The following is a 14,345-nucleotide window of genomic DNA, read 5'->3' on the forward strand; positions in this document are numbered from 1 at the left end:
AAAGGGCAGTCAGAAAAGTCCCCGCTACATGTGTGCTGAGAACCAGGCTGGAGGGGGTCCTTGCAGATCAGCCTCTGCCACCTATAAGCTATTGTGTACCTAACCCACTCCACACAGAGGAGTAGCCATCCTTCTCTTAGTGATTTGCAAGAACTGGCACTTGAAACCTTCTAGGATTTTTTTTGTTGTTGTTAATCTGATTTAAAAAATCCTTTAGCCCAGTATAAATGTATCCAGCTGCAGGCTAAGTTTAGTGTATCTGAAGATTCAGATAAGGTTGCTGATGGGGAGATTTTGTGTGTGTGTATGTGTGTGTGTGTGTGTGTGCTAAGACAGAGGAGGAAAAAAAATGAAAAGTGCTGTCCAACGAGCAAAAATGAGGAGTGAAAGGGGGGAAAACAGAGCAAAGGGGAGGTAGATGCAGACTGTCCAACTGTGCCTGAGGGTGTTTCCATTTCTGGACAAGCTCCCATCCATGCCATCGGAATTCTCAAAGTCAAGCTGGCACGTCCCTCCATGGAGAGCTTAGCCAGATGACACGCTCGTGTCCGGCAAACTCACAGCCCGTATTGTTCGTTTGTTGGAAATGCCCATTATCAGTCAATTCATCAATCAGCAGGTTTATGGAGTACCCTACCAGGCTTCACAAACCTGATCAATTTTTTCTAATTACATCCAGCGGACATGTAGCCAAGCCCAGTAAACAAGACGCGCCCTCATATCCCACTTGGAAATGAACATGAGGAATTGCCGGCGCTTGCCACCTCACGCTGCCAAACGCTGCAGCACACGCTGACGGGCGAGCGTGTGCTACCCTTGCAGATGGCGCTGGTGTCACTGACCCACTGTCAATAATAAGATGAGTTCTGAGTGTTTTCTCAGACGCAGCAATCCATTTGCTTGGGTCCAGCCATACTCTCGTCTAGACCCCTCTCTAACGCTATGGATTTCCGTGGAGAGTGGGCAGGCGATGGGTTCAGACTATGGCCGGGAAACAAGCAGGGAACTGAGCCTTGCTCATTGTCCTCCCGGTGTCCAGCCCCACATCAGAGGCTCCTCAGCTGCCTCCTTCTGGGCATGTGGACAACTGGCCTCTCACAGGGGGCCTCTACGCCCCATGTACCAAGACTCATGGTACAGTAAGTCTTTTTTTTTTTTTTCTCTCTCTTCACAAAAGAACAAGAACAGCTATGTTTTGTAAGTGAAGGGCTGGTTAGACTTCCTGAAGTGGAGTCATCAAAGTCAGCCTCTGAGTAACATAGATGGAGACCAACATAGGAGCACGTTATCCTGTGTCCTGTAGCCCAGGATCCAAGCCTTGGTAGATACCCAGACCTTCCCAGTCCCAGAACTGGTCATCAAGAGGACCCAAGGAGAGGGAATTCCTTGGGGATCCAGGGATTAGGACTCCATGCTTCCACTGAGGCAGGGCGGGGGGGCCTGGATTCAATTCCTGGTCAGGGAACTAAGATCCTACAAACTGCATAGTGCAGCCAAAATAAGTAAATAATAAAGTTTCAATTAAAAAGAAGGATCAGGGGCTTTCCTAGGGTCTGGTTGCTAAGAGTCCATGCTCCCAATGCAGGGGGCCCGGGTTCAATCCCTGATCAGAGAACTATTAATAGATTCCACATACTGCAACCAAGACCCAGCACAGCCAAATGAAAATAAATTTAAAAAAAATTTTTTTTAAGGATGCAAGGAGAGCTCAATCCTATGTTTCAAATAGAATTCCTTCTTTCTTCTTCAGACTAGTTAATTCGTTAGTTCCAAGTCACCCAGATCCTTAGCCGTCGTCTGCTTGGGTCAACCCAACCACTGGGTCTTACTAGTCCCCTGGCCAACCTTTCCTTCCTCATTTGGATTAAATCAAGTTCAGAGGCAGCCCACAGGCATTAAGAGATACTCCAAGGGTTGAAATCCCTGGTTGGGGTAAGTAAAATCCCCCCACACTCAAAAGAGGACCAGCAGCACACCCTCACCCTCTAACCTGGACCCGGAGAGCTGGTTGTCCAACTGTCTGTGGTTAAGCCTCCCAAACCCGGAGATCAGAGGGGTCGGTGAGCTAAGTGGTTTGGCCTCCGTGGCTCATGCAACAATTAACCCACCTGTCTGGCTCTCTGTGTCTGTCCTGTGCGTGCGTGTGTGTGTGCGTGCGTGCCTGCCTGTGGTGCCCTCTGTCGCTGTCTCTGCAGGGAAAGTCACTGGCGGGCAAGCGCCTCACCGGCCTGATGCAGTCCTCCTGACGGTCCCTGCCGCAGGACCCGGGCCCGGGGACCACGCGGGCAGCCGGCGGCGCTCCACGTCCGCCGACAGAGCATCCCTGCGGGGAGATTTGGTCACTGTGAAGGAGAAGGAGTGAGGGCCGGGCCACGGCGGGGAGACGCGGTGCGTGAACCAGAGGGAGGCCAGAGAGAGCCCTCGGAGGCTGGGGTCGGCCAGGCAGAGGCCCCTGTTTACAAACCCCTCTTCTTGTACAGTCGTGCGCCAACTCCTCGCTCTGTAGGAGTTCCCAGTCCCTCACGTGTTCTGGGGAGAGCGCCCGGCTGGGCTCCTGCTGTGATTGTCCCCTGAGGTTCCATTCTATCATCACTCCTCCCCGCTGTCTGGGGGATCACGCCTTCCAGCGAACTCGAACTCGAGAGGACCCGCCGCCCCCAAGCACATTCAGTATTACCACCCACCGCCTGTGGTGCACCCGCGGCGCCCGCCCCAGTCACACCACTGTGTCCCAACTGCCTCCCGCCTGCCCCATCGCTGCGGCCACCGCGTGTAAGGAGCCGAACCGGGCTGCCCTCACACCACGCCCCCGCACCCCCCACCTCCACCCCAATCACACCGTCAGCACTGAGCCGCCTCGAGGATCACAGCACTTCACAGTCTTCCAACCCGCTTTGAGGCCACCTTTCAAAGGGGTCACCACAAGGCACCAGCGGCTGCCCCCTCTCCCATCAACCGTCTGGAGGATCCAACACCAGAGGAGGCCCTGATGTCAATGAAAGAGCTTGTGGTTTAACAGCCCTGAAGGTCCTGACCATCTTTTAAAATTTTGGGTTATTTCGTAATTTATTCTGTTGTGGCCCCTCGCTCCTTGGTGTGTCCCCGTGTGTCTTACTTAAAATAAATGTGGCGGTGAACTTGGGGGCCCTTGGGATCCTCCCCTCCGACAGCCCCACATGGGAGCTGGGGGATTCAGGCTGGGAGTCCTGGGTGTGGCCGGGCCCCTGAGGCCAGGTCTCAGTTGTGTCTGAAGCCAGGGGGGAGGCCAGGGCCCACTGGTCCTCTGATGGCCTAGCAAAGGCACTGTCCTCCGCAATGTCCGTGATCATGGAGAAACGCAAGCACAGAGCCCAACCTGCAAACACCTGCATAATATCCACTTGTGTGTGTCAGAGTCACCATCTGCCAACTTGGCGGTGAGGGAGTCATGCAGAGCATGGAGTCAGGTGCCTGGCGCACAGTAGGTGCTTGGCAAGTGGTAGCTATTACTCTCATTGTTGTCACTGTCATTATTGTGACTCCCATGAGCCCTCGGACAGAGTGGTATAAGCCACATGCTTTTGAATTCAGACACTCACCCACCCCACCCCCATACCCTCCCCCAACTACGATGACCATCTTCCTTTGATGTATTCTGGCCAGAGGTAGAAAATATCCTTTGGGAGTATATAAACAGAAAACACAGAAGCAAAACAGCGATCACTGGTATTTCTTTACTTATGTGGGCAGATTCACCAGCTGGTGAGTCTCATAAGCTTGTTTGCAGGCACTGCCTCCTGGGTGCTCCCCTAGGACCACCTTTCCAAGCCCACCTTTGTGCTGTGTCCCCAGGGCACCAGCTTCCATCCCTCACAGCAGGGCCACCGAGGCCATGAGGGGTCGTGATCATGGTGGCACCTCAGCGGATTCTTGAGCCCCACGCCTCAGTTTCCCCCATGGCAGTAGTTGGTCTCTTTTAGAGGTACAGTGGAAATTAGAGACATTCTGTTTCATCCTCAGAGTGTCTCCAAGGGGGTGCTATACACCCAGGTTCCTGCAGACACTCCCTGCAACCCTTGCTCATTCCAGGAGACCTGGACACAAAACCTGGCACCTGGCAGACACCGGGCAACTGCTTGATGAGGAAATGAGTTCCCTGAAGCCTTTTCCCATGTGGGGTCTGCTGACCCCCTCTCTTCATCACATGCTTTTGAATCCCTTTGCTTTTCATACCGATCTCCTGTTTCAGAGCAGAAGTGCTGCTCAGGCTCGCCTGCACCCAACATTGTCCCAAGGAAGCAGCTCCTGCCAAGGTGCCCCGTCCATGCTGACGGACGCACAGGGTCTGTGGACACTGGCAGTTCTAGAACAGCAGGTCCCTCTATGCCCTTAGTTAGCCCGGGCAAGATCCTGGCTGCCTCCTGTCCTTCCTCCTGGCTGCAGTCAGGGCCCGGGTGGTCTCCCTGGCCAGGACGTCAGTGCCACCCAGCTGAGGTTCCTGGAGCTCCCCAGAAGGGTCCAAGGCAGGCGGACTGCAGCCCTTAGAAGGAGCGGGCTGAGGGCATCCTGACACCTCTGGGGACATCCCGCAGGCTCGATAGACATGAAGGCAATTTCGGATGGATTCAAACCCAGAGCAATAACCCCCTCATCCTGCCTCCCAACCAAGGCACACTCTGTCTTGTGACCACCATCACGTGCCACCCCCACAGCAAGTCACACCCAGAAATGGGGGAGAGAACAGGATTGTGCCACCCAAGTTGGCTAATCCAAGGGCAGCCTACTTGACCTAGTTCACATAGGCTGGGCACTTAGTCCAAGGGCAGTCTACCATGCAGACCTTAGAATGCAAGTACGCTTAGAAAAAGCTTCCCAGGTGGCGCTAGGTAAAGAACCCAGGCAGGTAAAGAACCTGCCTGCCAGTGCAGGAGACATGAGACACGAGTTCAGTCCCTGGGTTGGGGAGATCCCCTGGAAGAGGGCCTGGCACCCCACTCCAGTATTCTTGCCTGAAAAATCCCATGGACAGAGAAGCCTGGAAGGCTATAGTCCATAGGGTCACACAGAGTCAGACATGACTGAAGCAACTTAGCACACACACTTGGAAAATCTGGTCTTGGCCAGTTCCCCACTGGCTTGGTTGACACAACCAAAAATTCAGACCCAGATTAAACTTTTGAAGGAGTTCAGTTCAATCACTCAGTCGTGTCCGACTCTGTGACGCCATGGACTGCAGCATGCCAGGCTTCCCTGTCCATCACCAACTCCTGGAGATTCTGTAGCAAGACAAACTTTTCTCTTTTTTTGCCCTGTCTTGCCTTAGTTGCCCTGACTGGGCATGGTCTCTGGGTCTGGAACTCTTCCTGATTTGGGCTCACAGGGCAGATACCATGTCAGCAGCCCCACAGCCAAAGCATCAGGGCCATCTTAGAAGTGATCACCCACCCGTCAGGGCAGACACATAGGCGCCAGACACTGGGCATCTGACTAACATAGACTTTGCCTGTATGGGAAGAGTCAAGCTTGTTGATTGGCGTGGGTAAGTGCCCAGCAGCAGCCAGAGGGCCTGAGCAGAGCAGCAGGAGCTGTCTGGTCAGAGGAGAGGGCTTCTGCTTTTCCAGGAAGGGATGCTCTGTCCTGCTGGGAAGGGGTTGCTATGCCCCAGGAATTTAGCAAAGCTGAGCCCACCAGGGCCATCAGAGGCACTGTGCTCCAGGCCACCCCTTCCAAGGGTACAGGCCAGCACCTGGGAGGGACCTCTTAGCACTCCAAGTTGCTTCTCTGAGCAGTGAATCACAGGGGGACATGCTCTGGGGGCCTTCCCTGTAGCGAGGTTCCTGGTGTGTTCAAACTACCTCACCAACAGGGCGTAACCCAGGAGCCTGCCACCCATCTGGCTCCTCGGTTGGTTGTAGAAGTTGATGTGTTTCCTAAAACGCACCCCTCTCATGATGCTTCAAGTGCATGGGCTTCAAAAGCCACCACTAGGAAGTTGTCCCTAAAGCCCAGGAAAGACTGAGTGCTGCTGGTCTTTGAGTCTGCAAGGGGGATCTTCCAGCAAAGTCCAGGAGCTGAAAAGTCCCAGGCGGAAGTAACATGTCACCACCCCCCAAAAGGGCTGGCTGAGCTGAGTATGTAGCAAGGACCGTGTGTGGCACAGTCCAGTTGTGGCCAAATGAATCCCTGAGAACTCACCACGGGGCCCTCTGAAGAGAGGGCTGTGCTCATGTAACCATGGCAACTGCAGATGCCAGCAGTCTACTCCTTAGTACCACCCGCTGATAAGGCAGCCCCCCTGGGCACAGCCCAGGGGCCATAACGTAGCAAAGTAGCCAATGTAGCAATAAGGGGCCCAGGCCGTAAAGGGACAGGGTCCACACGACCCGGCCTCGGCCCTCCCCCCACGTCCCTCGTGAGGGCTCAGAGCCAGCTGCTGTCAGCTATCCGAGGAGGGAGGCCCCGCGCCCCGCCGAGCGTGCCCGGTCTGTATTCTCTGCCCACTCACCGCATGATCACGGACACATCGGCGTGGCCTTCTCATAGTGCATGTGGTTCTCATTAGTTTATTTTTCTGGAATTTGGGGATTGGACCCCAGAACCAAACATGCTGGTACCATCTACAAATAAATGACTTGAACCCACTATAACCAGTTAACTCTGTGTGGCTCCTTGGTTTGGGGGTTTGTTGGGCAGGATTTACTGCTAGAAAGATATCTACCACCCCTCCCCACCTCCCCTCCACCACATACACACACAGCCTGTTTCCCCCTCACTCCCAAGCAGGATGCTGAGAAGCTCTAGGGTGGGGAATACCTCCTGGTAGGTTAGAACAACTGTTTCACGGGAAGGCTAAAATGCCCCTGACTCTGCCGGGGTGTCCTTGGCTGCGTGGTCTCTATGCCTCATTGTCTGTGCCCGACCATAAATCCCAGGGGCCTGGTGAGCATTAGCAGTGGCCATTGCTGACTTTCAGTGGCCAATCTGACTTTCTTAAATGAAGTCCCAAGATGGAAGTCTGTTACACACAGATGGGGATCTTTACAGGGAGTCTTGGTTTCCTGAGCGACCAACAGTCTCATCTTCCACTCACACCAAAGCAGCAGGGCTCTGAGGACCTAAAGTCAGGCTGACAAGGGGAGGAAGAGAAGGAGGTAGAAAAGGAGCCACAGTACTGCGATTCTGTAATGATGAGGCTGGCACCTGCCAGGTTGCTTCATGGCAGAACCTCTGCTCCTGAAAGTAGAAATGATCTCGGAAGATCTCCCATCCAAATGGCATGGGGAACGAACTTGTCTCCCAACCCCTGGGTCATCTCCCAGAGCAAGACTTCCTGCCCCACAAGGTCAAGACCAAGGTCACACCTGCAACAGCCCCTACAGTGTCAGGCAGGTCCTGGCCCCACCACAAAACAGCCATGCTTTCCTGTCCTCCCTGATCATGTCCATCTCCTCCCCAAAACTAGAGCTCCTCCTTCCCAACCCAGCCATCTGGCTTATTCCAGCAACCTGTCACTGCACACAATCCCACTGACCACCAAGGACAGAGGTCTGCTTGAGGTCCAAGGTGGAGGTGGGCATTTGGGGCTGCCCATTACAACACTAAGAGCTGTGCCCGCCCACGATTTTCTGGCATCCCCCTTGAGTGCTTCCTCTCGCCCCACACCCTTTAGGGGACTCCTGGCAGAAAGGGCATGAGGCTGTCCCTTCCCTTGCTGGTTGCTCAGTCACTAAGGTGTGTCTGACTGTTTGTGACCCCATGGACTGCAGCATGCCAGGCTTCCCAGTCCTTCATCATCACCCTGAGTTTGCTCAGACTCATGTCTGGACTCCTGGTCCCCTTCCCCGGGCTTCCTTTCAGTATTCACAGTGAGGGGTTATAGGATATTTCCCCAACCTGCACAGTGCAGGGCAGGCCACCCAGGCCAACGAGAGGCTGCTGGCTCTGGCTTGTTTTCAAGAGGCTTGGAGTGGGGTGTGTGCCCTGGTGAGAGGTCCCTCTGGCCTGGAGCTCTCTGTGAGGCTCCTAGCCCTTAAGGCAGGTCTCCGTGCTCTCGGAGCCTTGGGCTGGCCCAGCCCCATCTGGCTTATTTCAGCAAAGCGAGTAACATCTCCTGATGGCAGCTGCTGGGACACACACCTCAGTCTGAACACTGGTTTCCTTCATTGTAAACCAGGGAGAAGCATTTCTGAATCCTGAGGTAGTCATGAATTAATGTAGAGAACTTCGCCTATGCCTGGTACATAGTAAGTACTCACGAAATGAGTGCTGATATGAGCTGTTGCTGCATCTGAGAGATGCCCTGGGAGGCAGAGGCAGTGAAGGTGGAGGGCCTTTGCAAACCCCTGCTGGGCAGCGTCCCAGCCCTTCTTGCCAGAGAGGGGTGTGGGTTTTGTTTGCCTGTGCAGGAGTGGTCTCTCTCTGGCTATGACAGGCCCCTCGCTCTCTTCTTCCTGGAGAGGGCCTTGTTCCCTCACTGTGTGTAACCTGAAGAGCCTCAATCAATAATCCCACATTAGGCCTCAGTAAATAGCAGGGCAGAGACATGGGGGTGAAGGGGAGAGGGTTTGGGGAGCATTGGGGTGGGGAGGCTTCCTTCTGCAGGCCCTGGAGGAAAATGGAAGCGGAAGTGTGAGTTCACCATCAGCACTCCTGTTTGTCTGACAAGCCTCCGTGGCTGCTTCACTGGGATTTGGATTCTGAGCTCTTGTTCAGAGATATGCCATTTTGTGGTGCTTACTCAGACTTCAGGGACTTCCCAGCTGGCTCAGTGGTAAAGAGTCCTCCCACCAATGCAGGAGATGCAGGTTCAATCCCTGGGTTGGGAAGATCCCCTGGAGAAGGAAATGGCAATCCACTCCAATATCCTTGTCTGGGAAATCCCATGATTAGAGGAGTCTGGCAGGCTACAGTCCATGGGGTTGCAAAGAGTAGGACATGATTTAGTGACTAAACGGCAACAACAACAACTCAGACCTCGGACCCAGGATGAGTGACTAGCCAATGCCTCCATCCTCAGAGAACATCCATCAGCCGCATGGACACACCTACCTCCCAGAGGAAGGGCCTTATTCCTAAAACGGCCTCCACACCAACATGGCCTGTTTTCCCTGTTTCTCCCATTAAGGCAATGAAGACTCTTGAGTTGGAGAGGAGGAGGCGGGATCAGGGAAAAGTTTAAAAACTAGAGGAGGCCCTGGGTATCTCTTGCTGCCACCGTTCCCATGACGACACCCATAGACAGAATCAGTGAGTATCAGCACTGAGAGTTCCTTGGAGATTTTCTGGTCCAATTATGAGCGTGTGTATGTGTGCATGAGTGTGTGTATGTGCGTATGAGTATATGCATGTGTGTTTTACATTTTGATTGTTTATTGAAGTATAATTACACACAATAAAATTCACCCTTTTTTAGATATAGTTACAAGTTTTGACCAATTTATACAGCGATGTAACTAACCACCAGCCCCAAATCCAGAGAGTAATTCTATCATCCCCCAAAATTCCTTCATGGTTAATCCCCTCTCCCCAACCCCATCCCTGGCAGCTATTCATCTATTTTCTGATCCTCTTTCAGAAAGACCCATGAAAAGGATCAGACAGTATTGGCCTCTTGTGTCACTTTGCACAATTCACGTTATTGCCTAGATCAGTAGTATATTCCTCAATGTTCTGTTTTTATCCATAAAGAAACTGAGGCCCAGGGAACTTCCCTGGTGATCCAGTGGCTCAGACTCTGCTCTCCCAATGCAGGGGACCCAGGTTCGCTCCCTGATCTGGGAACTAGATCCCACACATTGCTGCTAAGAGCACGAATGCCACAGCTAAAGATCGCACGAAGATGGGAGACCCCGTGTGCCACAACTAAGACCTGGTGTGGCCAAATAAATAAATATTGAAAACAAAAAAGAAAGAAACTGAGGCCCAGAGAGGCAAGGCCGAGAGCAGGCGGAAGATCCAGGCCTGCTGCCAGACCCTCACTGCCATCCACCCACCAGGCCCCTTGGCCACAAATTCTTCAGTAAAAAGTTATCTCTTTAATCTCTCAAAGTCTATGAGCCCATATATGAGGAAGCACATGATCCCAGAACCTGCACCATGAAGACAGTGCATGGTTCCTCACCTAACAGAAGCAACTTAGTGCTAAGTCGCTTTAGTCGTGTCTCTTTGCAACCCCATGGACTGTATATAGCCTGCTAGGCTCCTCTGTCCATGGAATTCTCCAGGCAAGATTACTGGCATGAGTTGCCATTTCCTCCTCCAAAAGAAGCAGCTTCAGTTCAGTTCGGTTCAGTCACTCAGTCGTGTCCAACTCTTTGTGACCCCATGGACCGCAGCATGCCAGGCCTCCCTGTCCATCACCAACTTGGCAACAAAGGGAAGCAATAGTACATATTGGAGCCAGGCATCACTGATTCACTGAGCAAGAAGTGCTTCATGGACCTTCTGCCTGCATGCATGCTTAGTCGCTCAGCTCAGTTGTCCAACTCTTTGCAATCCTTTGGACTGTAGCATGCCAGGCTCCTCTATCCATGGGATTCTCTAGGCAAGAATGCTGGAGTGAGTTGCCATGCCCTCCTTCAAAAATCTTCCTGACCCAGGGATCGAACTTGAATCTCCTGTGTCTGCTGCATTGCAGGAGGATTCTTTGCCTGCTGAGCCATCAGGGAAGCCCCTCATAGATCCCCTACCAACAGGCAAAAGATCCCTATAGATATTCCTCTGAAGAAGATATACAAATGGTCACCAGTATCATGAAAAGAAAAATTCAGCCTCATTAGCCATCAGAGAAATAGAAATCAAAAACACAATGATATGCCACTTGGCACCCACTAAGATGGCTATAACTAAAGAGACAGATAATAAATGTTGGTAAGGGTGTGGAGAAATTGGAGTTCTCATAGACTGCTGGTGGGAATGTAAAATGCTGCAGCCTCTTTAGAAAAGTCTGGCAATTCCTCAAAAAGATACACATGGAGTTGCCATGTGACCCAGCACTTCCACTCTTAGGTATGTACCTAGGAGAAAAAACTATAGCTATACAAAAATTTGAAGACTAATGTTCATAGCAGCATTATTTACAGTGACCAAAAAAGTAGAAATAATATAAATTGATAAATGCATAAACAAAACGTGACACATCCATACAAGGGAGTATTATTTGGCTATAAAAAGGAACGCAGTACTGATACATAATACAGTGTGAATGAGCCTTGAGAAACATGCTAAGTGAAAAAGCCAGTCACCAAAGACAATTTCATTTAGATGGAATGTGCGGAATAGACCAATCTATAGATACAGGAAGTAGATTTGTGATTGCCTAGGTTTGGGGGGCGGCTGGTGGTCACTGCTAATGGGTATGGGGTTTCTATTAGGGGTAATGAAATGTTCTAGAATTGATTGTGGTGAGGTTTGCGCAACTCCAACTCAGTGAATCTACTAAAGACGATTGACTTACACACTTAATTGAGTGAATTGTATGGTATGTGAATCATATTCCAGTAAAGCTACTAGGGGAGGAGAGGTGGGGAGGAAAGGAAGGGAAGGAGGAATGAAGGGAGGCGAAATAGCTATAGACCAGGAAGAGATCCAAGCCTGTTTTTCTAACTCAGCAAGAGAACAGGGCTGCTCCCCTAGAGAGAGCGGGGGAAGGTAGCCACAGACAACTTTGACGTCCTGCCTAGTGTCAAAGGCAAGGTGAGCAGGTGCCGGGTCGCACCAGAGTAAGTGGTCCATTTCAGCCATCTCTGCCTGCACTGAGAATTCAAGCCCCCATGTAGGGAAATAATTAAATTAGGTCTGCAGGATAAGCCATCCACTCAACACTCTCCTGCATCCAATATGAGCCTTGTTTCCAAAGCGTTAAGCCCCAGGGACATTCGGGCACATTCCAGGCAATGTCCTGGATGGAGTCAGAAGATTCCAGTGCTAGCCTTGCACTTGCTACCATTTGCTATGTGGCCTTAGGCAGCTCATGGCAGCCCAGCCCCACCCCACCTTGGGAAAAGTTAAAGAGAGTCAGGCTCCACCTCTGGAGGTTCCAAATGAGAAGTTCTGAGAAGAACCCCAGGAATGTCTGTTTTTCATAAATAATCCTATCTGCACAGCAAAGGAAGCTATGAACAAAATGAAAAGGCAACCTATGGAATGAGAGGACACATTTGCACAGCATATATATAAGGAGTTCATATCCAAAATACATAACGAACTCATGCAACTCAATAACAAAAAGACAAACGACCCAATTAAAAAAATGGGCAGAGGAGCTGAGCAGACATTCCTCCAAAGAAGAAACACGATTGGCCAAAAGGTGCATGAAAAGATGCTCAACATCACTAACCATAAGGGAAGCTCAAATGAAAATAGCTGTTCTAACAGTGAGATACCTCCTCATACCTGCTAGAGTGGCTATTGTCAAAAAAATAAGAGATAACAAGTGCTACCGAGGATGTGGAGAAAAAGGGACACTTGTGCACTGTTGGTGGGAGATAAATTAGTGCAGCCACTATACAAAACAGTATGGAATTCCTCAGAAACTTAATAGAACTACCACAAGATCCAGCAATTCCACTACAGGGTATATATCCAGAGGATATGAAATCACTGTGTTGAAGAGGTACTTGGACTCCCATGTTCGTTGTTGTTGTTTACTTGCTAAGTCGTGCCCAAATCTTGCGACCCAGTGGACTGGAGCCCACCAGACTCCTCAGTCCGTGGGATTTTTCCCAGGCAAAAATACTGGAGTGGGTTGCCATTTCCTACTCCGGGGAATCTGCCCAACCCAGGATCAAAACCCTGTCTCCTGCATTGGCAGGTGGGTTCTGTACCACTGAACCATCACAGAAGCCCACTCCCATGTTCATTGCAGATTTATTTACAATAGTAAAGATATAGAAACAACCTAGGCTCCTGTCAATGAATGAATGGATAAAGAAAGCATAGTGTATATACACAATGGAATATTATTCAGCTGTAAAAAAAGAAGAAAATCCTACCATTTTAGACAACATGGGTGGAATGAAATGTTAGGCAAAAATACTGCATAATCTCACTTATATGTAGAATCTGAAAAAAAAAAAACAAACACCCCAAACTCGTAGAAACAGAGAACAAATCGGTGGTTGCCAGATGCAGGGGTAAGAAGTGGAAGACATTGGTGAAGGTGGTCAAAAGGTATGAACCCCGCATTATAAGATAAGTTCTGAGGATCTATCTACAGCATGGAAACTATGGTTAACAATAAATGTGTTATATATGGGAAAGTTCTAAGAGAGTAAATCTTATAAGCTCTCATCATAAGAAAAAAATTGTAAGTATTCGAGGTGATAGATGTTAACTTATTGTGGTGACCTTTTCACAATATATACATGAATAAAATCATTCTGCTATATACCTTAAACTAACATAATGTTACGTGTAAATTAATAAAACTGGAAAAAATCCCAGGTCATTCTGATACACAGGCAGATAAGAACCACTGGACTAGATGATTTCTGTGTTTTCTTTCAGCCTGAGAACTGTACAGGGAGAGGGTTTGACTGAAGTCCAGAAAAGACACATGACTCCTCTCTACTTCTTCTCCAACCAAAGACACCTCCCTCCATCTTCCCCAGGGTGAAGGTCTTTGCACTGCTGTTTGGCTGCACCCAGGATTTTCCTAAACCAACTCCAACCCCTTCTGCTGGCTCTCTGCTTGCCGCCTGCATAAACCCATCCTGGATTCCCCTCCTGGAAAGCAAGTCGAGGGTTAAGGATGCTCCATGTTTATACAAGAAGAGAGAGAGACAGGTACATGCACAGGCACACATCTGTATGCCCGTGACTATGAGCTAATGCATTGAGTAAATGCTTCTATTCATGCAGCGCTTTGCCAAAGTGAACTCACTGAGCCTGCAGATGAATGCATCACATCAGAAACAAAGGGGGAAATGCTGGGATCAAACCAAAAGATAAATTACAAATTGGATCAGAGGCTCTTCCTCTCGCTGTGCTGTGGAGGCACGTTATTAGCTGCCTGGACATGCCAAGTGACTGGCAACACTCACACACACCGACACGCGCAGCATCCACAAGTCCCCTCCCCCGGTCCGGCACGAAGGCAGAGGTGACCTTGACACTTCTCACACTCCTAAGCCTTGAGCACTAAGACTCGTGACTGCACTCAGGACTCCGAGCTTTGGGCAGGAAAAAAACGAACTTTCCTTTTGGCTCTCTCCCACACGGTACCAGCTGGCGAGCCCACAGAACTTCTGCCAGTTCACTCACACAGCGTCCTGTGCCATCCCCGGTCCCTCCTGCCCCCTCCCGCCCCCTCCACAGCCCAGCCTCAGGCTTGGCAGAAGAGGAATGGCCAGCCAGTTGGCCCCACA

General features: G+C 50.8%; 1 protein-coding gene across 1 annotated transcript in view; it reads left to right on the forward strand.

The window, feature by feature from the left end:
- RGS6 (regulator of G protein signaling 6) overlaps positions 1-2,362 on the forward strand; it is a 606,577-nt gene extending 604,215 nt beyond the window's left edge. Inside the window, exon 19 of the mRNA XM_052647235.1 lies at positions 2,196-2,362. Coding sequence (XP_052503195.1) covers positions 2,196-2,362 — 167 coding nt within the window. The remainder of the gene's footprint in view (positions 1-2,195) is intronic.
- The last annotated feature ends 11,983 nt before the right edge of the window (positions 2,363-14,345 follow it).

This window comes from Budorcas taxicolor, chromosome 10 (genome assembly GCF_023091745.1).
Source record: "Budorcas taxicolor isolate Tak-1 chromosome 10, Takin1.1, whole genome shotgun sequence".
Classification (NCBI taxonomy): Eukaryota; Metazoa; Chordata; class Mammalia; order Artiodactyla; family Bovidae; genus Budorcas; species Budorcas taxicolor.